Source organism: Trichosurus vulpecula, chromosome 5 (genome assembly GCF_011100635.1).
Source record: "Trichosurus vulpecula isolate mTriVul1 chromosome 5, mTriVul1.pri, whole genome shotgun sequence".
Classification (NCBI taxonomy): Eukaryota; Metazoa; Chordata; class Mammalia; order Diprotodontia; family Phalangeridae; genus Trichosurus; species Trichosurus vulpecula.
This window is the reverse complement of record NC_050577.1, coordinates 71,672,928-71,697,882: the sequence shown is the minus strand read 5'-3', so window position 1 is coordinate 71,697,882 and position 24,955 is coordinate 71,672,928. Positions and strand designations below refer to the sequence as shown.

Here is a 24,955-nt window from a genome sequence, read left to right as displayed (position 1 = left end):
TGGCAAACCACTGCAAGTATCTTTGCCAAAAAAACCTGAAATGGGTCATAAAGAGTCAGACGCGAATGAAAACAACTGAATAACATAACCTCCTTCTCCAACATGGACATCCCCCAGGTTCTATTCTTGGCCCTCTTCTGTTTCTCTGTACTCTCTCCCTTAATTATATGCTCAATTCCAATGATTTCTATTAGTACTCCATGTGTATGACTCCCAATCATATTTTTTCAGTTCCGACATATTTCCAGAGTTCTAGTAACATATTCCCAACTCTTTGAAATCTCCACTTGAATATTTCATCATCCCTCAAACCTAAAATATCCAAAACTTAACTCACCATTTCTCTCCCTCTACACCCCATCTCCAATTTGCCCCTCTCCACAAAATTTCTTTATCTGTTGATGATACCACCATCCTCCCAGTCAGTCACCCAAAGTGATGACACTTTGGAATAAACTTTGAAACTTCCTACTCCTTCACAGAATCCCCACATTCACTTAATTGATAAGTCCTATCAATTCCACCTCTATAATATCACCTTCTTCTGACCTTTCTTTTCCACTCCCACTGCAACTCTCATCACTTCTCACCTAGACTCTTGCAACAGTCACCTAACTAGGTTTCCTGATGCCAGTCTCTACAATCCATCCATCATACTACTGTATAAATAAGGCTGCTAATAAGGCATCACTAGGATCATGTTCTCTGTTCAAAAGCCTTCAGTGGTGCTCTGCTCCAGAGGTGTCAAACATTTGAAGCCCTGGGCCTAAATACTGCCCAAATCAAATTAAATTAAATGGGAAATATTTCACAAAATAAGTAAAAATACAATAGAACATAGGTCATCTTAATATATTGTTTTCTAAGTCAAAACAAAATCTTTAGGGTTCCTTATGGTTCAGTGGCCTCTGTTTCCTTCTTGAGTTTGAAACCATTGTTCCACTTCTTGGTGAATGAAGTGTAAACTCATTATATTGTCATTTAAACACCTGTATAACCTACCTTTAATTTCTTTTCTCATATCATATTTCCCCCAAACTAGACAACTCTTGTGCTATCCATTCTGTGTTTTTATGCAAATTTATGTTTTATATTAGTTTTATAATGCATTCATACTATTGTTAATAATATAATGAAGCAGTCCTATTTCAGTAAGATACCTATGGCCTTAAAGAATTAAAGTGAATTTAACAAATACATGTGCAAGACAAAAACAAATTAATGTAGTCTGCTTTTTCCATTTAACTTTTAATTTTGTTTCTATGGGAAATTCTTTAGAATCTAACTGTATTTGTTGTAGGCTAAATACTTGTGAATACAGAGATCAGCAGCAAAAATATATGACCATAACCAAGCACAAGAGGGAACAGCATTGCTATTTGGAGTCAAAGCTAGTGTAATAAATTTTGTAAGCCAGATGTAATTTTCACGGACATCACAATTTCTAAAATTTAAAGTCGTATTGTTTCACACAAATTTGTGTATAGAAGCTTGAATGATAGCTATCAAAATATGATGAAATGTAAAAAAGCCTTTTATAAAAAAATTAATTTTAATAATTGTTCCCCAACACCAGTACTGAAAAGGAAATATATACCAAGTGGGACATGATTTTTAATTCATACAGCTTTTTCAGTAAGGCAACTACAACTACAAAATTAAATATTTTTAAAAGCAAAGTACATTATCAGTTATCTGCATGTGAATTAGCTACTTTGTAAATCATTCAATATTCATTTCCAGCTGTCACTGAGCATACTTCTAGGATTCCTCAGTTCACCTATCAACTGATATGTGAAAGAAATGAACGCAAAACATTTAAGCAGATCCTTAAACTCTAGGATTCCTCAGTTCATCCATCAACTGATATGTGAAAGAAATGAATGCAAAACATTTAAGCAGATCTTTAAACTAAGCATAATTAAGGAAGTATGCTTTTATAAAACTGAAAAAAGCCATATTATGTGTTCTGAAGACAGAAACACATAGTACAAAAATGAATATGTATTACCTGAGCTTGAAGCAATTCTTCTTTTAATTTAGCAGCATCAGAACTTGTTAAAACCATGGAAGATTTCTTCGAAAAGCTATAATTATGAATATTTTTAAATAATCATTTTGGGTTTTTTTAGACAATAAAGCAAAAAGATTTAAATGTCGATGTATAGGCTGACATTTTAAAATAATGTTTACTAATCAAAACTACATCTTTATTTGATCAGTAAAATTTTTTTTAAAAAAACTTTCCCCCCAAAATCCAACTCTAAAGCTTTGTGGTACAGCGGTGAGTGTCTGGGTTTTCAAAGACTGTCCCACGAAAGGCAAGCTCTGGTATGTCCTACTAAGCTAGAGAGGCTTTAAGTAGAGGCCCAGTGACAAGGCTATATATATATATATATATATACATATGTACATATATATGTATATATATACATATATATATATATATATATATATAGAGAGAGAGAGAGAGAGAGAGAGAGAGAGAGAGAGAGAGAGAGAGAGAGAGAGCTGTTGTCTAGGCTAGCCTGTTTGGAAAGAGTCACCATCAGGTTGGCTGCAGGATGTTGCATTTTTCCAGTCACAACTCAATAGAGAAGTTTGAATATTTTTTCAAAAATGGGTTACAGCTTTTATTTTTATATATCACACTTACATCCTTCTTTTCTCCCTTAAAAATGAGGCTGTAATGATGGGTTGGGGTCAGGCTCTGACAGGCTTTAAATACCAAACAGTGGAGTTTTTATAGAGAGTAAGGGAACAATATGGCCAAACCTGTACTAAAGTTTAAAAAAATGGCAGCTGGGTGGAGAATGAATTGGAGAGGGAAGGGACTCAAGGCAAGGAGACCAATTAGGAAGCCACTGCAATAGTCTAAGCAAGAGATGATGGAGGTGGAGAACAAGGGTGGTAACTCTACTTGAAAAAAAGGGAACATATGAGACAGATATGGAGATAAAAACATAAAGATTCAGCAACTAACTCAATACCTGGATTAAGGAAAATGAAGAGACAAAGATAACAGGAATGTTATAAACCTGTGAGCCCAGAAGGATGGTGGTAACCTCAACAGAAAGAGGTAAGTTTGGTAGAAGAATGGGTTTGGAATGAGGAGTAGAGGATAAATTCTTCTGTTTTAGATATGTTACATTTGAAATGTCTATGAAGATATCCAATTTCAAATGTCCAATAAGCAGCTGGTGATGTGGGAGAGCTTGTAACTGGATAGATCTGCATAGAAATGATACTTAACCACACTGGAATTTGGAATTGAGAGAGAGAGAGAAAGAGAGAGAGAGAGAGAGAGAGAGAGAGAGAGAGAGAGAGAGAGAGAGAGAGAGAAGGAGAGACAGACAGACAGACAGACAGACAGAAAATGAAGAGAAGAGAACCCAGAAAAGAACCTTGGGGCAATTTATAGTTAGAGAGGACAGACAGCCAGCTGGCCCAGTGGATAGAAGTACTCAGCCTGGAGTCCGGAACACTTATCTTCCTGAGTTCAAATCTGGCCTCAGACACTTACTAGCTATGTAACCCTGGGCAAGTTACTTAACCCTGATTGCCTCAGTTTCCTCGTCTATAAAATGAGCTGGAGAAGAAAATGGTAAACCACTCCAGTATCTTTGCCAAGAAAATCCCAAATGGGATCAAGAAGAGTTAAACATGACTGAAATGACTGAATATAGATGATGAGTCGGCAAATGATTCTAAAAAGGAATGGTCAGACAGATAAAAGAACCCAGAGAATGTACTGCCATGAAATCCCTGAGAAGAGAGAGTATCTTGATGTCAAATTTTTCATAAAGGCCAAGAAGGGTGAGAACTAAGAAAAAAGCTACCATATGTGTCAGATTTGTGCTATCACATAAGGAACAGCACAAGCAAGAGGACTACGCAATAATCTGATTAAGTTCATATGCTTTATTAGCTAGAGGAGTAGCTCTCATCTCATTTAAATCTCATCTGAGATTTAAAATTTAGCTATTAAAAATTTAAGTAATGCACACCAACATCTACAAAATAAACACTAGAGAAAAATTAATTAGAAAAAATATAATTTACCATAGAGTCTAAGTGAATTACCTTAGGGTCACAGAGCAAGCTGAAATTGCTAGTTGGATGATCCTAGGCAAGTTAATCTCCAGGAGTCTCAGTTTCCTCATCTATAGAATAAAGGGGTTGGACTCCATGGACTCCATGGCCTCTAAAATCTATCTTCCCAAGTGTCGAAAGTAGGTGTTAGGATCACAGATTGAGAGCTGCAAGGGGACTTACTGACCATTTAATAGAGTCACTTCGTTTGACTGAGTCCCAGGAAGTCACACAATTGGTATGAGAGGTGGGACTTGAAAATGTATTCTCATCCCAAAACCAGTACTTTTCTCACTGCACCATGCTGACTCCTTGGAACCCAGACTGTCCTGACTCCAAGAACAACTCTCTCTCTACTATGTCATACTTGCCTTCCGTAGTACATAGTTTAAATCAAAATCAAAGGGTAAGCTGTCCAAGTATTTTAAAAATGTATATCTCAACTATGTTAAACAATCTCCTTGCAATCCATTTGCCAATTAGCAAATTATTTTTTTCAGGTAAATTTTGAGCCTGGACATGATAGAATTATCACAAATTCCAAGTTAGATTTTCCTGAATCATACACTAGCTATTACAAGATCTCCTCAAATACAAGATACAGTAAAAATTAGCTCTATCATAGACTCCATATTCCTAGAATTCAACTCAGTTCTTCGAAAAACATTTATTAAGTGCCTATAAAGATTAGAGCACTATGCCGAGTGTATAATATTGATACCAGAAGTGCCATAGTATAGACCCAAAGATGAGCAGTACAGTTAGTATCATAAAACAGATTATGCAATATCAAGAATCCTAGGACTTTCATCTCTTTGGCACTACTGAGAACCTGCACATAAACAAAGAATCAAAGAGCTGTTGATAACTGTAGTCAGGAAAAACCAACCTAGCTGTCAATTCACCTAACCTCAGTTTGCTCATCTTTACAGTTAGGAGTTGTATTTTATAGGCAAAGATAAAGCAGGTGAGTTTAGCCAGTATAAATGGGGTATAAATGGCACTTGGAAAAGGAGGAGTCAGAGCACCTTGATCTGAAGCCTGGACTTGTTAACTACTATTTGTACATGATCTCAGGCAATTCACTAAGGTTCTTCAAGCCTCAGTTTCTTCATCTATAAAATGAGGAGGCAGATCATCTCAAAGGTCTCTTCCAGCTCCAGATCCCATGATCCTACCAATCAAGAAGTTCTGGACTTGCATGACTTTTCAGTATATATACACATCGTAGGATAATGGGATTTGAGAAGTGGAAGAGACCTTAGATATCATCTAACCTTACCCAACACACGAATCCTCATTTATAACATCCCTGACAAGAAGTCATGTAGCCTCTTCTTGAACATCTTCACCGACAAAGAATTCACTGACTCATGTTGTGACCCATTCCATTTTTGAAAAGTTCTAATTATTAGTTCCTCCTAAAATTTGTTTCCCTGTAATTTTTACCCAGTGGTCAGAATTCTATCCTCCAGAGTAACTTCCACATAATAGTCATTCAGATATTTGAAGAAAACTATTATGCCCTATTCCAACATCTTCTCTTCTCCAGATCCAATATCCTCAGTTTCTCCAAACATCTTTCATAGGACACGATTATGTCCTCTTGCCATCTTGGTCACCCTTATCTAGATGTGCTCCACTTTGGCAATATCCCTCTAATAATGTGGGATTCCAAGTTTAACACATTGCTTCAGGGATGAGATCAAAGGATATAAATGAACAGTTTTCAAAATAAGAGTTGCAAACTATCAATAACCATACGAAATGTGGATTAAAATAAGAATTCACTTCATACACTGCAAACTGGCAAAAAATATCAAAAAAGGAAAACAGTCAATTTGGAGGAGCTATGGGAAGACAACTTCACCAAAACTACTGGTGGAACTATGAAGTAGTCCAGTTGTCTTAGAAGGCAATTTAGAATCATGCAAGTTAGTAAACAGTTGCTAACCTCTGACTCAGTGACCCCATAAGAGACCATATGTCCCAAAGAGATAAAAAAAAAGTTCAAAAAGCATTAAACCTAATGCAGTCAAGGGGTTGAATGTCCTTGACCCTCCCCTCTAAACTGGTCAGAGAGGAAATAGGAAGTGAAATGATTGGATACATAAAGGAGTGCAGAGAAATGCATACTGGACTCAGGGCATCTCATACACTGCCACTGCTACCACTTCCCAGTTGTCTTTCCCCCTCAGTCTGCTTTTGCTTGATCTTCCCATGACTTCATGAATACTCTACCCTACTGCAACATTTCACTTCTCTCTTTTTTTCTGATTTCTATTATAGAAACAGTACCTAGTACTTCAGTTCTCTACCAGCTCAACAAGAGAAGGATGGAGGATCAGTGTGGATCAGTAATGCCTACATGCTAGGATTCTCACTCTACCAAGTCTCTATAACAAGGGCCTAGGGTGAGGGGCTATACTTAATACATACTTTCTCATGAATTTTTAATCTCTCCCTATCTACCGATTTCTTCCTTACTGCCTACAAACACACCTCTGTCTTTCCTCAAAAAACCTTCACTTGTTCTGTCCATTCCCACTATCATTCCATATCTCTCCTCTCTTTTGTAGCTATTTTTTTAGAGAAGGCCATAATTGGTGCCTCCTCTTCCTCTACTCTCACTCAACTCTCCGCAGTCTGGCTTCTGACCTCATCATTTAACTGAAACTGTTCTCTCCAATATCACTAACAATCTCCTAATCCCCTTTGTCTTTTCTCTATTTATACTCTGTCTTTAAGATTTCAACAGCACCCATTAGTTCAAGTATAATCTCTATGCCAATGGTCCAGATTGGTATGTTGCAAGTCTTTCTCCTAACCTCTAGCCACACATCATAAGCTGACTGCTGGAGATCTTCCCCTGGGTGTCCCTTAGGTATCTCAAACTCAAAATACCATAGTGGAATTTATTAACTTTCCTCCCTTTCAAACCTACCCCAAATTCACCATTTCTGTTGAAGAAGAAGAAGAAGAAGAAGAAGAAGAAGAAGAAGAAGAAGAAGAAGAAGAAGAAGAAGAAGAAGAAGGAGAAGGAGAAGGAGAAGGAGAAGGAGAAGGAGAAGGAGAAGGAGAAGGAGAAGGAGAAGAAGGAGAAGGAGAAAAAGAAGGAGGAAGAGGAGGAGGAGGAGGAGAAGGAGAAGAAGAAGAAGAAGGAGGAGGAGGAGAAAAAGAAGGAGGAAGAGGAGGAGGAAGAGGAGGAGGAGGAAGAGGAGGAGGAGTAGGAGAAGGAGAAAAAGGAAGAGAAGAAGAAGGAGGAGAAGGAGAAGAAGTAGGCAGAGAAGAAGGAGAAGGAGGAGGAGAAGGAGGAGAAGGAGGAGAAGGAGGAAGAGAAGGAGAAGAAGGAGGAGAAGGAGAAGGAGAAGGAGAAGGAGAAGGAGAAGGAGAAGGAGAAGGAGAAGGAGAAGGAGAAGGAGAAGGAGAAGGAGAAGGAGAAGGAGGAGAAGGAGAAGAAGGAGAAGGAGAAGGAGAAGAAGAAATAGTAGCATTCTGCTTGAATTGGCAGGTTGGGTAACTACTACTCAGATAACACTCAACAAGTCACTCCTTTGCTCAAAACAAACAACAACAAAATATCATCCTTCATTCCCCTTGCCTATAGTATAAGATACCAACCCCTTAGCCTACCTTTCTAGACTTAATTCATAGTATTTTTTTTACAAATTATACTCCAGCTCAATTAAACCACTGGCTATTCTTTGAATTCAACACTCCACCTCCCACCTCTGTGGAGGGGATGGTACAAGCCATGATCCATACCTGGAATCTTTGTCTTCCTTCAACTCTCAAATCAGCTGGCACTTCCCTCCAAGAAGTTTTCTCCCTTACTGTTAGCATTCCTTAATAAGAACTAGGCCTCATATAACTTCCTGGACATCTCCATAACATGCCAGAAGCACTCAGATCATCCTCATTCCCCTCCCACTGAAAACATAGACTTTGCCCCTGGGATGCTGAGCTCTGATAGGTGAGCTTCACTTATCTAGCTAGGAAGTATTTTTGAATTTCTCTTTGTTGTTTTTCTCCATTAGAATGTAAGTCCTTTTTAGGCAATGATGTGGATATAGCATATGGTGCCCTAAGGGTTAAGAAGAATATTAAGGGTTGCTTTTCCAGTACTTTGTGAAGAACCTCCTGAGGGAGATTGGGGCTCATTCTGTAGCCCATCCTATAACTTGAGATCCTATAACTTGAGGGCATCCTAAAGTCCTTTCCTCCTTATCTTGAAATACCATAAAACTTTTCCTTAACCTGAATCAAAAGAATTGCTTTTTTCTCCCTTATCCTACGTTCCTCCTTGTCCCTTAATCGTTAGCCTGTGTCCCCCTGCCCTGTCCTTAAATCTTTGAACCATAAAGAATTCCTTTTGTCTCCCTCATCCTATGTCATAAAATCCTTTCTTGTCCTGCCCTTAATCTTTAACCCTCATTTTAAAACCCACTTAAACTACATCATCGTTCTGAAACCTCTATACAGGCCTGGTTCCCCCAAATATAGGGTTTTTCATTAGCTTCTCACTAACAAGGTTCGTGTGCTTTCATGTAATATAGTTCCCGTTGGCTACAGAGAACATCTAAGTGAATTCTTTCATACTCATACTGCTCTCCCAAATCTGACCTGTCATTAGGACCTGTCTTGCTCACTTGGATTTGTGTAAATAGGGGACTGACCAAGCCCAACCCTTACGAGTAAGCATAGACTGCTCAAGCGATGAAATCCTTATATAGGTTTCAAAGCAGACACAATTAATTATTCTAACATTGTTTCTAGTCTGCTAACCACATGCCGAAGAAACAGACTTTTGATTAGCTGCTGGCCCAGAGCTAAGGGTGCATTCAAGAGTTACAAACCAGCCAAAGCAAGCCTCACTCTTCCTCTTTCTTGCCTAGCTGGTTTGAGCGAGGAAGACATGCTATCAACTCCCCACTCAGGTTGATGTATATACCCCACGAATGTACTGGCAAATGTTCAACAACCAGCTCTGAAAAAAAAATGTACACAGGACATACTTTCAGATTTAATCTATATTACTGACATTTTATCCATCATTCATGAGGTCTAGGCAATCAACAAAACAATAAATCAAGCCTTGATTGTTGCATTTGTCAATTTCAGATGTATGAATACTAATAATGAAAATTTAACAATCAGTTCTTGGTCTGGCTCTAGCATACCTTTGCCCAAAAGGCTCTGATCTCCTTCCTTTCTGTATTTGTTCTTTGCTAGGTAGAACATCCAACAAGGCTGAAGCACTCTGAACTTCCAAAGGCACGGAAAGTGAGATAGTAGAGGTCCTGTCACTGAAGTCCGTGCTCAATCTGTGAAGAGCAAGAACAGAGCAAAGAGCGTGATCCAGCAGAGCAAGCTGCAGTAACTCTCCTGGACTAGGGAGATGCTTTGTAGCAGCCACATTCAATCTGAGCCCACTGTCCCCAGGGACTAAAGTAGCAGAGGGTAAAGTGCGCCTCTAGGTGTTATGTGGAAAGGTTTATATTCGGTCTTGCTTTATTTTCTTAATAAATATCTTTTTCGTAAAAGCTAATTGTTGTTGATCCATCAAATGAACCTCTGAGCTTAACGATGCGGCCCACTTAGCTGTGGAGAAGAACCCCATAATCCCTAGAACCCTGAGGAGAAGAAAGCCGAGGTTAGAAGAGCTTGCCCAGAGCAGAGCTGTCAAACACGTGGCCCAGATTGCAGGGATCCTTGTTTACAGTTAGCGGCCCCTATTTCTATTTGAGTTTGACAACACTGGCCCAGAGCATAGACTCTCTATGAAGCAATTATTCTATATTCTGTTGTGCTTACCTTGGAAATCATTATATCAAGGTCACTTTAAAAGTAAAATAATTTAGAAGGCAAATGCCTACTACACAGTTTTTTAAAATGTCTTCTACCACCTATATTCCAGTAATTAAGTGACCCTAAAGTTTATGGCAGCTAGGCCATAATGCACAGAGTGCTAGGCCTGGAGTCAGGAAGACTCGTCTTCCTGAGTTCAAATCTGGCTAGATTTCATCCTCATCAATTCCTCCGGGCAGCTAGATGGCACAGTGGATAGAGTGTCCAGCCTGGAGTCAGGAAGACTCATCTGCCTGAGTACAAATCCAGTCTCAAATACTTACAAGCCGTGTGACCCTCGGCAAGTCACGTCACCTTGTTTGCCTCCGTTTCCTCATGTGTAAAATGAGCCGGAGAAGGAAATGGCAAACCCCTCCAGTATCTTTGCTGAGAAAACCCCAAATGTGGTCATGGAGCGTCAGACACAACTGAACAACAACCAAATCCGTGAAAAAAACGCCCCCTGCCCCAATCCGCAGGCCTTTTCTCCTTCTTGTTGTGCTCCACGAGCAGCTGAAAATAACTTTTCTGCATTTTTCACAAAATAACCTCCATTTCATAACCGACTTTAGCGTTCTTTGTGTTCCTCATCGGTTATGTGTCCATCTATTATTGGCTTGAAGTAGGCATTCGATACATACTTGTTCACTGACTAAATGACTGGCCATATCACGGCCACAAATGGCTGCCTCCATAGTCCTCATAACAGACTTGACAGCTAAAAAAGTTATTACAATTATATTATTATACATTATATATTAGTGATAATAATAGCTAGCATTTTTAAAATGCTTCAAGGTTTGCAAAGCACTTTACAAATATTACCTCATATAATCCTTACAGCAACCCTGGGAGGTACTATTATTATCCCCACTTTACAGATGAGGAAACTGAGGCAAGGGTTAAGTAACTGGCCCATAATTACACCATTGGTATCTGAGGCTATATTTGAACTTAGGCCTTCCTGACGCCACATCCAGCACTCTAACCCCTGTACCAGCTGGCTGCCTCTTATTTAATAAACGCCTATTATCTGAACATTACCCTGTTGATCCCCGGGAACGAAAAGATGAGTTAAGACACAGCCAAAAAGCTTGTGACTGAATCCCTACTACATCAAACCTCTTTGTCCCGGTGTCGGTAATAGCCTTCTTCAGGCAAACTCTTTGCTCCGAAGAGTACAGCAGAATGCTTCTCCAAGCGGGGTGGAAAGAACACTGGACTGGAACCCAAGAAGCTGGAGTTCTAATCTTGGCTCTGTTCTTACCTGTGGCTTTAGACAAGAAGCAATTCATTTACCTTTCTCTTTGTTCACATGTCTATTTGAAACACATGATCCTTATACTAGGTGACCTGAATTCAAATCCAGCCTCGGATATTTACCAGCTGTGTGACCCTGGACACATTGCTTGACTTCTCTTTGCCTCAGTTTCCTCATCTGTAAAATGTGCCTTCCAGGGCACACGGTAGGACTTGATAAATGCTTCTTGATTAACTCATTGATTAGCCCTATCAGGCTCACAGACAGATGCCTCCACACCCGTCAGGCCAGACTCACTACCTATAATTCAACAAACACTTTTATTATGAGGATAGTAAACATTATAAACACTGAATGAAATAATATTTGTAAAATATTTTCACAAACCTTGAAGTGCTAGATAAATACTAGCTCTACAGTTGCAAAAATTCTTTGCTCCTCCATGTTGCTGGAAATTCTAGAGGCAGAGGACAAAACTGGGGCAATTCAGGAAGTCAGGAATTGAAGAGTGCAGACTCGTTGAGGAAAAGATGGTCATTTTTATCTTTATAACACCAGTATATGTAGCCTAGTAACTGCTTGTTGAATTAAATTGAGCCACCGGACAGCTGGTCTCACATCTCCTGTTGCCTATTAGACATCTTGAACTGGATGTCCCAAAGATATCTTAAACTCAACATGTCTAAAACTGAACTCGTTCTCTTTCACTTCCCAAGCCCTCCCTTCTGCCCAACCTCCCTATTCCTGATGTGCGACCATCCTTCCAGGCACCCAGGCTAACAACCTGGGTGTCATTGCTGACTTCCAATCAGTTCTCAAGTTACATCTCTCCCATATACTGGCTAGTCTCCTCTGATACTGCCACCACCCTAGTGCAGGCTCTTGCCACCTCATGCCTGGACTATTTCAATAGCCTACTGGTTGGTCTCTTTCCTGTCCAATTCATCCTCCACTCAGTGATTAAATTGATCTTCCTGCAGCCCAAGTGTGACCATGTCACCCCCTCCCATTCAATAAACCCCAGTGGCTCCCTGTTCCTTCCAGGATCAAATAAACAACCGTCTGCTTGGCTTTTAAAGTCCTTCCTATCCTGCCTCCATCCTCCCTTTCAAGTCTTCCCACACCTTCCCTTCCTCCTTCTACCTTGCTCCTCCTCCTCTGTGATCCCATGACACTGGCGTCCTGCCTTGTTCAGCACCACAGGATACGCCACCTCCTTATTCCACGCATTTCATTGTCCTTCTGTCCCCCATGCTGGCATATTTTCCCTCTTCATCTCTGCCTCACAGCATCCCTAGCTTTCTTCATGGCTCAGTTGAAGTCCCACCTTCCACAAGAAGGCTTTCCCTTTACAAAGAAAGGCAAAAAAACCAGTCTCAGCTCTTAGGAAGCTCGCAGTCTTCCTAACGGAGGAGACAAAATGCAAATAGATATGTGTGTGTATGCACACATGCATGTACATGTACACATAGACATATATGCATGTGCATGCACGTGTGTATATACAAGTATATATAGTGTGTATATATTTATACATATATTTATATATTGTGTATATATGGAAGTCATAAAACTTCTTGGCATATATATGTATATATATATATAATACACACATTTGCGTATGTGTGTATATATGTATTGCTTAGTGTTGTGTATATACATGTTATATACACAAAACACATGTGTTGTGGGTATATATGTGTTATATATGTGTCTGTGCACACATGCCTAGATAACTATCTATGTACATATCTGTTTGCATGTTGTCTATATGCCCACCCAACCTTCTTCAGGACAGAGTTTTCTGTCACTGGAGTTATTCTAGCAGAGGCTGAATGATTGATCACTTCTCAGGAAAGTAGTAGGATGGCTTTATGCAGCAATATTCTACGGGGCCACAAGATGGCGATATTTCCCAAAGATTTTTTTTTTCAAAGCCAGTGAGGTAGACTGAATGAAACAAATTTCCAGCCTAAGACAACCTGGAAGGTTGACAGGAAAGGTCTGTTACACCATTTTGAGAGAGGAGCGCAGTCCAGCATAGGTCATGCCAGCATAGCCAGGGGCTGACACACCCAGAGCAGGGCTCAGGGGACTGAATCACTGGCAGCTGTGGTGGTTTCTAGACTTCTCAACCCACAAACAACAAAGATAACTTAGAAGGTCAGTAGGAAAAGTCTGTCGGACCTCGGTAAGAGAGGAACACAGTCTAGCCCCAGCCCCAGGGTGGCAGTGGCAGCAGCAGTAGCAGTGGCTGCTTCTGGAGCTCTCAGCCCACAGATGGCGGAGGGATTGAGCAGCTGATCAGAGGGGGATTGCAGGGATCTCTTCGCAGGTGCTGAGGCAGGATTCTCTTGCTTTGTCCATTCCTGGATCTGGGTCGCAGTCTTGGTTGGCAGTCCTGGGGTGAGGAGGAGCACTGCCATGGCAGAGCTTGTGGCAGCAGTGCAGAGAGACTCCTCCTCACAGTTACAAGACAGAAAAGAGTATTTGAGGTCACTCACAGACCAGAGCACAGACCAGGAGAGGAATACCTCTCCTTTGATCATACAACCTTGGAAGAACTGAAAATTTACCGGTCCCTAGAAATATCTCTGAAAACAGCTGCACAAAACCCCTGAGGCTTGGGACAGTACCCCCTCCACACTGGAAGCAGAGTCCTACCTCAACAAAGAGGTAAAAAGTCAAGTAATTGGCTGGGAAAATGAGCAAACAGCAGGAAAAAGTCAGACTATAGAATCTTACTTTGGTGACAAGGAAGATCAAAACATACACTCAGAAGATGACAACAAAATCAAAGTTCCTACATCCAAAGCCTCCAAGAAAAATACGAATTGGTCTCAGGCCATGGAAGAGCTCTAAAAAGATTTTGAAAATCAAGTAAGGGAAGTGGAGGAAAAATTGGGAAGAGAAATGAGTGATGCAAGAAAATCATGAAAAATGAGTTAACAGCTTGGCAAAAGAGACCCAAAAAAAGACTGAAGAAAATAACACCTTAAAAAATAGACTAACCCAAATTGCAAAAGAGATCCAAAAAAGCCAATGAGGAGAAGAATGTCTTAAAAGGCAGAATTAGCCAAATGGAAAAGGAGATCCAAAGAACCACTAACAAAAATACTGCCTTAAAAATTAGAATGAAGCAAGTGGAAGCTAGTGACTTTATGAGAAATCAAGAAATTATAAAACAGAAACAAAAGAATGAAAAAATAGAAGACAATATAAAATATCTCACTGGAAAACCCACTGACCTGGAGAATAGATCCAGGAGAGATAATTTTAAAATTATTGGACTACCTGAAAGCCATGATCAAAAAAAAAGAGCCTAGACATTATCTTTCGAGAAATTATCAAGGAAAACTGCCTTGATATTCTAAAACCAGAGGGTAAAATAGAAATTGAAAGAATCCACCAATTACCTCCTGAAAGAGATCCCAAAAAGAAAACTCCTAGGAATATTGTAGCCAAATTGCAAGCAGCCAGAAAGAAACAATTCAAGTATTATGGAAACACAATCAGGATAACATAAGATTTAACAGCTTCCAGATTAATGGATCAAAGGGCTTTGAATGTGATATTCTGGAGGTCAAAGGAACTGGGATTAAAACCAAGAATCACCTACCCAGCAAAACTGAGTATGAAACTTCAGGGGGGAAATGAACATTCAATGAAACAGAAGAGTTTCAAGCATTCTTGATTAAAAAAGCAGATTTGAATAGAAAATTTGACTTTCAAATACAAGACTCAAGAGAAACATGAAAAGGTAAACAGGAAAGAGAAACCATAAGCTGAACTAAAGTTGAACTGCTTACATTCCTACATGGAAAGATAATATTTGTAATTCATGAGACCTTTCTCAATATCAGGGTAGCTGGAGGGAATTTATATATATATACATGTATATGTATATGTATGTGTATATATGTATATGTATGTGTATATATATATGTATGTATGTATATATATACACACACACACATACACACATACATACATACATATGTTTGTATATACACATACGTATACATATATAGGCAGAGGGCATAGGGTGTGTTGAATATGAAGGGATGATATCTAAAAAATAAAATTAAGGGGTGAGATAGGAATGTACCAGGAGAAGGGAAAAAAGAAAGGTAGAATGGGGTAAATTATCTCACATAAAAGAGGCAAGAAAAAGTTTTTACAATGGAGAGGAAGAGGGGGGAGGTGAGAGGGAGTGAGTAAACCTTACTCTCATCGGATTTAGCTTAAGGAGGGAATAACATACACACTCAATTGAGTATGAAAATCTATTTTACCCTACAGGAAAGTGGGGGGAAGGGGAAAGAAAGGGGGGATGATAGGTGGGAGGGCAGATTGGGAGGGTAATCAGAAGCAAACACTTTTGAGGAGAGACAGGGTCAAAGTAGAGAATAGAATAAATAGGTGGAGGGATAGGATGAAGGGAAATAGTCTTTCACAACATGACATTATGGAAGTGTTTTGCATGACTACACATGTATAACCTATATTGAATTGCTTGCCTTTTCAATGAGGGTGGGTGGGAAGGGATGAAAGGAAAGAATCTGGAACTCAAAGTTTTAAAAACAAATGTTAAAACTTGTTTTTACATGCAACTGGGAAATAAGGTATACAGGCAATGGGGTATAGAATTCTATCTTGCCCTACAGGAAAATAAAAGGGGAAGTGGATAAGAGAAGGGAGTGGGGTGATAGAAGGCAAAGCAGATTAAGGAAAAGGGTAATCAGAATGCACACTGTCTGCAGGTGGGGTAAGGCGAGAGATGAGGAGAAAATTTGGAACTCAAAATCTTGTGGAAGTGAATGTTGAAAACTAAAAATAAATTAATACAAAAGGAAAAAAGACATGGATTTAAATACTATAACTGACACATATTACATGTGTGAAAATGGGCAAGTCATTTAAACTCTCAATACTCTCAAAAGAGTCTCAACTGCTGCTCTGCCTTGATGGATAGCAGTGGTTGAATTTCCACACCAGGAGTTCTCTATGCTGATTACATTGCAGGTACAGATTAGGGAATAAAATCTACTTTTTTATCTTCTTTTTGTTGCCATGTCACACAGGTGATCCATATTAAGTACATGGTCCAATAAAATCCCCATGTCTAAGACATGTTTTCTGGCTGGCCCTCTAGACTTTGACTGTTCAGGTGATACTATGTGATTCCAGTGAAAGGTAGAGGACAGGTCCTTTTTTATTCCAGGATCATGGTAAAAACTCACTCGCTTGGCAACTAGTACAAGGGAAATACAAAAAGGTGAGTTTTCCTGGGGGCCGCTGACTTTTCTTTTTAGATATTCTTTCTTCATCTTTTCAAACCAGTATCCCATGGCAGATATGTCCAGGATTGGAACTTGTGAATTAAAAAGTTATGGAGGTCTACAGCACTGTCATGGCTGTTTCCACAGGTGGTTGTGTGTATTATCAAGTTGGGACTTTTTTACTGTTTTAGAATGATAGGTTAATTAAGTGTCTTTGATTGAGCCTTACTGGTGCAAAGCTCTAGGCTCAAACCCCTATCTACTAGGTGCTAAGCCTATGTGGGCATGAAGCCCTCAGGGTCCTAAGCAGAGTTGCTAAGACCAGAGCCAATAGTAATAGTTCTGGTCACTCAGATGATGTTTGATGACGGCTAAAGAGTGTACAAAAAGAGAGAACAGAGCAATTTGCTTGAGGCTCTCACTCACTGGAAGAGTGTTGGCATGGGATTCTGGGCAGCCGCTGTAAGAGCCTCCCGACTCATCAACCCAGATGTTTTCTTGGTAACTATGAATTGTATTTGGTCTGTTCATGATGTATGTTTTTAATTTGTCTGTATTTGCTCTGAAGTTCAGGGTGCTGGCTTTTTTCCCTGAACTAAGTGAACTCAAGAGAAAGTGAATGGTATTTGTATGTTGGATTGAAATAAGATTGTTAACCCTCTAATGCTACTTTCCTTAGTAAAGCAGATCAAAGATCCTGTGCTGGCAGTGTCCTTGTTGTTGAGCTTGTGTTGGTCTTTCACCCCCACAGCAGCTGCTAGCCCAATTGTTGCAACATTATGGTAGAGGCATTGGCAGATACAAGAATAGTTAGCTATGAAAGTGGTGGATTATGGAAACAATGATTGGCTTCTGAGAATAGCAATAGGCGTTTACCCACGATATGCTTCTTGATCCAGTACATAACATAATGTTAGCACACAGTAATATATAGTAGACACAATAACTGCTCACTGATTTGACTGACAGGCTGGTATAAAAGTGTTCCCACAACTATCTTGAAGGTATCTTCAGAACCTATCATGACTGCCAAAAGACAGAGACAACTATGAAACTGATGCTTAAGAATAGTGAAAGGCTGTTGAACCTCACAGGTATAATCAGTGTGGAGAATTGTGGAAATATGCTATGAAGCCCAAGAATGGTCTGTGGCTCCACTCTAATATATTATTCAAATTCTGGGAATACATTAGCACAACACAGGAGGAGAAGAGGAAATGAAAAAGTTCTACTTGCTAAATGTTCTTTTAGATAAGCATATGGTAGATATTATCATAGTCTTGCTAAGATGACCCATTCATAGACAGGCTATTGTCTATGGTGATTGGAGTAGACTAGGACATATTCCAGATAGGCCAGGGGTGGGGAACCTGCAGTCTTAATTAAGGGCCTCTAGGTCCTCAAGTGCAGCCTTTTGACTGAATCCAAACTTCACAAAACAAATTCCCAAATGAAGCCTCAAGGTCACAGTTCTCCATCCCTGGAAGCTGAGCAAGGGTCTTCCTTAATCAAAGGAGCCATAATAAAAGATTGGTGAAAAGTTTATAGAAAAAAATGCTTTAAAATTTTTTCTAGAGTATATTTCAAATCTGTCTGTTCCTTCCCAACCGCACTGCTACAATCATAATTCTGACCCTTATTACTTTATTCCTAGACTCCTTCAATTGATTTCCCTGCCTCCTATGTCTTCCCACTCAAATTTCTTAACATAAACTAATATTTGCAAAATAATATTTCTGTCAAATTACCCTGATCAAAAATCTTCAGTGACTCTCCATTGCCTATAGCACAAAGTCAAAATTCCTTTATATTGCATATAAGTCTCTCTAGGCCTTATATTTCTTTTTTATCTTCTTCTGCTCTGCTACACAAACTCTCTCTTTAAGTCAAGCTATTATTTTCACTGTGAATAAACCTTGAGAATAAACACTATTGTATTTTTTTATCAAATTATTGAAGTGCCCTCTTCTCTCCTCTCTACTTGCACATCCTTCAAGGCTCAACTTGTCACATTGAGCTTGTCACAGTCACAGAAAATTTAGCAAGTAGGCAAAAGAAATGCCTACAAGTATTAAGGGAGAAATAACTGAATAACAAAAGCTTATTCTACAGTTATGGGAAACAGTAAAAGAGAACGGAACAGAATGACGAAAAAAGCAAGATACCAAACTGCAACTCAAAACGACATAACCTGCAAGGCTGAGACTAATCATAAATTTTAAAAAAATGGACTTCAACAAAGGAGATGCATTTCAAGTATTTCTAGAAGAAAACTAATTCAAAAGCTAAACAGATATTTGTCTTGTAGACACCCCAAATAAATATAGAAGAAAGTTAAATAAATATGGTAGGAAGGAGTAAACAAAAAATGAATAAACAAAGGAAGAGATAAACAAATCACTTTTATTATGCTTAAAGATTACTATTTAAAACAAACTAAAAAACTGACATATGAGGTTAGGAAAAAAGAACAAATAGGAATCATCAAGGAATGTAGAGAAAAAGGGGGAAAGAGAAAAGGAGAAAGAAACAGAGACAGAGACAGACAGATGAAGCAATTAATTGTCAAGTTATTAAATTATTAAGCACTTAATCTGTGCCAGGTACTATGCTTGGTGCTCAGGATAAAAATACCAGCAAGATCTATTGTTTGTCCTTAATTTTCAAAGAGAACCAATGACATCACAGGGTGATGTCTTGACCTGTGCATGAATTGAATTTAAGTGAAACAAAGTTGCACAAAGTCATCAGCTTCATTCTCTCTTCCAGAGGCATCAAAATCCAGTGGCAAGACAAAAGTTAGGATGTCTGGCAATAGCCCAGGATACAGTGGATGACCTTGGTGTCTTCGATGTCTGATGAAGCTCTAACAACTCCATAGCACCTGCTTTTGTTGGTTGGAGCAAATTGTTTTCATCTACCTATTCTGCCAGGGGAAGTTTCTACATGCTTGGGGTAGACTTCCATTTAATTCACTACTACGTTTGAGCTCCATCAATTATGTTGGCCTGTCTGCCAAGACAAGAGTGTGGCCGCTGCAGAAGCTATAGCTTCTTGGAGCCATGGTGAGAGCTGGGTGACAGGTGGACAACAAAAGTGGATGAGCAGCTCCAAAAAGGGCTCAGCAAGCACTCATACCAAAGGTGCTAATCCTCCTTTAATACCCCTTACACCCCGACCAGCAAGCAAGATAGTCCCCGTCCTGAAAGTACTTAGATTCTAATGGGGGGGGACTGGAACTTAGGGTCAGTAAATGCAATGGGTCATAAACCAGCCAGCCAGCCATGAACCAAGAGGATAGAAATGCCAGGAGACAAAGGAAGTTGGATTGTCAAACGTCTATGCAAACCATTATGATCTAAATACGTAGGAACTAGAATGGAGCAAAGGAAATGGAACATATGGGAGGTTCTTTCAAGACTGCGTGTTTCCTATGAATGCATAGCAAAACTCAAAGAGCTACAGATAAGTCCAATACCTGGTTGGACTCAGAAAGTGACCAAAAAAAAGGTCCTGAATGATCAAGTTCAAATTTAAATCCTCCATGAAAAATTCATTCTCAGACACATACACCTAATGGTGGATCAAGGGTAAAATGAACCGCCTAGAAAGGTAGTGTACTCCCCCTCAATGGTGGTCTTAAAGTAAAGACTAAATGACCATGTCATTCTGTTGTAGAAAGCATTCTTGTTCAAGTATGGGTTGGACTGACCACATGGCCTCAGGGTCCTAACTCTGTACTAACTCTGAAATTCTGTGATTTAGTGATATTACTCCTCCAAAAAAATTTTAAACAGAAAAAGTAATAGAGAAACACAATTTAAAATATGACAAGATAAATGTATAGATGCATATATGGGAATTAATCTATAAAGACATATGACTAACATACAGAGTCAACTGTAAAGCAATTATCTAAACTACGTGATCCTGAATAAAAAAACAGATCACTCCAATACACTAGATAACAGTGAGCAATAATCAGACATATACAGTAGTCTTTTACAGGGGCTAGGCATCAGAAGTCAGTGTGTAGGAGAAGATTCTGGGAAGATGGCAGAGTAAGTCAGAAAATTCCAAGCTCTCAAGATTTTCCCCCATAAAAAGAGTTAAAATAGCACCTTAGGGTGAAAAAGTGTGGGTGGGGACAAAGAAGAATAGGGGCACAATGGATCTTCCTGGGACAATTTGAGAAGATCAGAAGAAAAATCCCAGTATGAGGTTTGGTCGCTGCGAAGAGCAAACACCTCCAGACTAGGTTCTATTTTAACAACAAGCACAGTTGGTTTGAGGGGCTGGCTGCCTCGGCACTGGCCACAGGAACTTTTCACCCAGGGATAGTGAGGGGAGTTGGGCGTTTGAGTTCAGAAAGATTGAGAGAACCTCTGCTGATGAGGAACACCAGACCCAGCAGTGCTGCGAAGAGCAGTGGGGGTGAGAAGGAACCAGCATATGCCTGGTGAGTGCAGAAGCAGTGGGGCAGAAAGACCCTGGCTATGGGCATTTACAGGAGGTTAGAGGATTGGCTTTGGTTCCAGGCTAGAGGGGAGAAGTGAAGATCTGGGGCAAGATGCACTATTTCCCATATCCCAGGGGTAGAGGTGATTACAAAAATCAAGCTATTACCACAAAAAATGCACAGGCAAAGGAGAAAGAATCCAACCATAGAAAGCTATTATGGGAATAGAGATGACTGGGGTTCATCTTCAGAGGAGGATATTGAAGTAAAGAAACCCCCAAAGAGTAACATCAAATGGTCACCTGCCGAAAAAGCATTTATAGAAGATCTTTAAAAATCAAGTGACAGAAATCTAGGAAAAACTTTAAAAAAAAAAAGAATAATCCAAGAAAGACAAGAAGGTTATGAAAGGAAAGTCAGCCAATTAGAAAAGGAGATCCAGAATCTTAAGGAGGAAAATGACACCTTGAAAATTAGAATTGGGCAAAGTGAAGCCAGGGAAATTATAAGAGATCAAGAAATAATTAAACAAAATATGAATAATGAAAAAATAGGAGAGAAAATGAAACATAAGAAAAACAACAGACTTAGAGAATAGATCAAGAAGAGAAAATATAAAAATAATCAGACTAACTAAAACTTATGGCCAAAAAAAGAATCTTAATACAATAATACAAGAAATAATTAAAGAAAATTGTCCTGAAGCATTAGAACAAGGCAGGGAAGTAGAAATAGAAAAAATCCATCGAGCACCACTTATAAGAGATCCTATGAGGAAAACTCATAGGAATATCACAGTCAAATTCCAAAACCTCCAGCTCAAGGATAAAATATTAAAAGTATCAAGATTAAAACAATTTAAATATGATGGTGCCACAATTAGAATTACACAAGATCTAGCATCAGAGACAGTAAAGGACCGCAGGTCTTGGAAAACAATATATCAAAGAGCAAAAGAACTGGGGCTCTGGCTGCAAAGTTAAGTATTATCCTGAATGAAAAAAAATGGACAGTTGATAAACTCTCAGACTTTCAAGACTTTGTTAAAAAAATCCTGAACTTAATAAAAGATTTGACATACAAGAACCAAGAGAAACACAAATTACATACCAAAGACTAATTATAAGGGATTCATAAGGACAGACTGTTTACCTTTTATATATGTAAAACATAAAATATATGTATAAGATTCTTATTAATAATTGGTGAGCTCATAAGAAAGATTGGGGTAAACCTGACTATGATATGAATTTAAAAAGTAAAACCATTTAGGAACAGCTAAAAAGAGTAATTATTTTATACAAATGAGGTACAAGAGGTAGAATGGATATAGAGGAATTAGATGGGGGAAGAGGGCTGGTGGTTCTGGTAGCTACTTTCACCAGGAATGGGTTTAAGAGGGAACAAAACATATATATTCAGAAGAGTATAAAAGTCTTTTAAATTTAGAAGAAATAAGTGGTAGGGGCATAGGGAGGGGGGAGAGGACAAGAGATTTTTAGAGTGGGGAATGAGGGAATAGGTAAAAGAGGGGTATAGAAGGGTGTTTAGATTTATGAGGATAGGGGAGGGATTCTAGGAGGGAGGTAGGCAACTAATAGGGCAAGGTAGTGGGTAGAAGTAAAGTAGAGGAGTCAGAAGGGATAGGAAACAAGAGATGTACACAAACATAAAAACAAAGATCAGAAGTAGAGTATTTTTGAGAAAGTACATGTCTATATATGTATGTATAAATATGTATATATGTATGTATACATCTATAGCTATAGAGAAACATCTAATTACTGTAGCCTTCTGGGGGGCAGAGGGAGGGAAAAAAAGAACAAAGTAAAAATGCACAGCAGAGAACAAAAGAAAACTCGCAAGGAAGAAAAGGTGGACAATTCTCAACACGCATATTACTTATCATATAGGCTTTCTTGAAATGAAAATTTATTGTTACATATTTTGAATCCTCTCTTACATTCGGCTATGCACATGACATGCTTTTTTTCTTTCTCATTTTGTATTTAAGTTTCAATATTTAAGTTTATGATACGTTTTGTTTCTTTTCTCTATTCTGTATTTGTGTTCTGGCCCTTGAGTCTAAAATAAATTTTTTTTAAAAAAAGTCAGTGTGTATTAAAATATGTATTACCTAGGTTAGCACTAAGGAACTGCTCATTGGATCCACCAAACTCATTCCAGGTTCTGTATCTAGGCATAAGGTTTGTACTAGGTTCAACTCAAAGGGAGATCTGCCTCTAATAAGAAGGATCCTTTTGTTCTTATAATCACTGGCTCATTAAGATGCCTACTTCTTGATCCCAGGACAACTGTGATTATAGTAAGTTAGGTTACGGCTCATGTTTAGTACCTTCCAAAAGGGAAGGAAAAAACAAACATTCATTGTAAATGGGACAGATCCCACACAGACAAACACACACACACACACACACACACAAATGCTAAACATGGGATCCTTATAAGAGTATTTCTAACAAAAACAAACTTAAAACATCATTTAGTAACAATATAACTATTACACTCTGCTGGGAGGCTGATACTCAGACTTCAGAACACAAAGTGCTTTGTGAGGTTGCTTTTAGGATAACTCCTCTGTTGATAATTAAAAGCCTTCATAAACTGCCTTTAGCCTACTTTTCCACATCAAGCATACATTACTACCTTTCCCACTCTGTTGTCCAGGTAAACATATCTTTCCTATCCGTCGCATACATACACTATCCCACTGCTCTTCTCTGTGTCTGTGCCCAGACCTAGAATTCACTCCCTCCTCTCCTTCATCTCTCAAAATCCCTAGCTTCCTTTAAAGCTCACATCAAGTACTACTTCCTCCATAATGCCTTTGCTGATTCTTCAAGGAGTTTGTACCTGCTTCCTCTTCTGAAATTACCTTGCATTTACTTTCTCTCTCTGTCTCTGTCTCTGTCTCTCTTTCTCTCTCTCTCTCTCTCTCTCTCTCTACATATATATATATATATATACATGAATGTATATATATATACATACACATATGTGTATATATAAGTACATATATCCATGTATATATGTGTGCATGTGCATGTATATATGTATCGAGGATGGAAGCCATTTTGTTTTTATCTTTGTATCTCCAGCACCACGAATAGTTCACAAAATATTGTTCATTCGTTTTGCAGTCGTGTCTAACTCTGTATGACCCTATTTGGGGTTTTCTTGGCAGAGATACTGGAGTGGTTTGCCACTTCCTTCTCCAAGTCATTTTACAGATGAGGAAACTGAGACAAATGGGTGAAGTGACTTGCCCAGGGTCACACAGCTATTACGTGTCCATGGTCACACTTGAACTCAGGAAGATAAGTGTTCCTGACTCCAGGCCCAGCACCCTACCCACTGTACCACCTAGCTGCCCATCATGAAATGTAGTTGGTACTTAATAAATGCTTTTCAGTTAACAAGCTCCAGCTGCCTCAGTTTAATGAAGAGGCAGCATGGCATAATATGTCAATAGACAGCCTGGTCAGAAATACTTGGGTTCTAATTTTGTCTCTGAGGCATACTAGCCGTGTGACCGTGGGGAAGTCAGGTCACTCCTGGTGGCCCAGTCACCTGTCTAAGACTCTAAGTCGCTAAGCCAGGGGCTGAACTTCCTTATACAAGGAGAGTTCTCTATACCAATACAACTAGAGGTCTGATGAAAAAAATGTTTGCACTCATTCTTAATGTATGACAAAACAAACATTAAAATACCTATTGTGCTTGGAGCACTTTCAGAAGATTTATAGTTTACATAAATTCCTGCCCTCAGTAAACTTACACTCTCGTTGGAAAGGAAAGGAGGGGAGCCTGAAGATATAAATACTAATCACTAGCATATACAACTATAATACACAAAATTATATGATGAGTACGTCTGCAAGTTATAAAACTAAATTCTATGTGAGATCTGGTAGGGTAGGCATATATAGCAACTAAGGGTTCAGAGAGGGCTTCCTGGACGAGGTGCATTTGAATTAGGCTTTAAATAATGTG

General features: G+C 39.0%; 1 protein-coding gene across 1 annotated transcript in view; it reads right to left on the bottom strand.

Moving 5' to 3' along the window:
• The window catches only part of CCDC7 (coiled-coil domain containing 7), a 136,891-nt gene that overhangs the window by 40,899 nt on the left and 71,037 nt on the right, over positions 1-24,955 (bottom strand). The window contains exons 13-14 of the mRNA XM_036760529.1: positions 9,273-9,416; positions 2,012-2,087 (exon numbers count right to left, since the gene is read on the bottom strand). Of these exons, the coding sequence (XP_036616424.1) occupies positions 2,012-2,087; positions 9,273-9,416 (220 nt within the window). The remainder of the gene's footprint in view (positions 1-2,011; positions 2,088-9,272; positions 9,417-24,955) is intronic.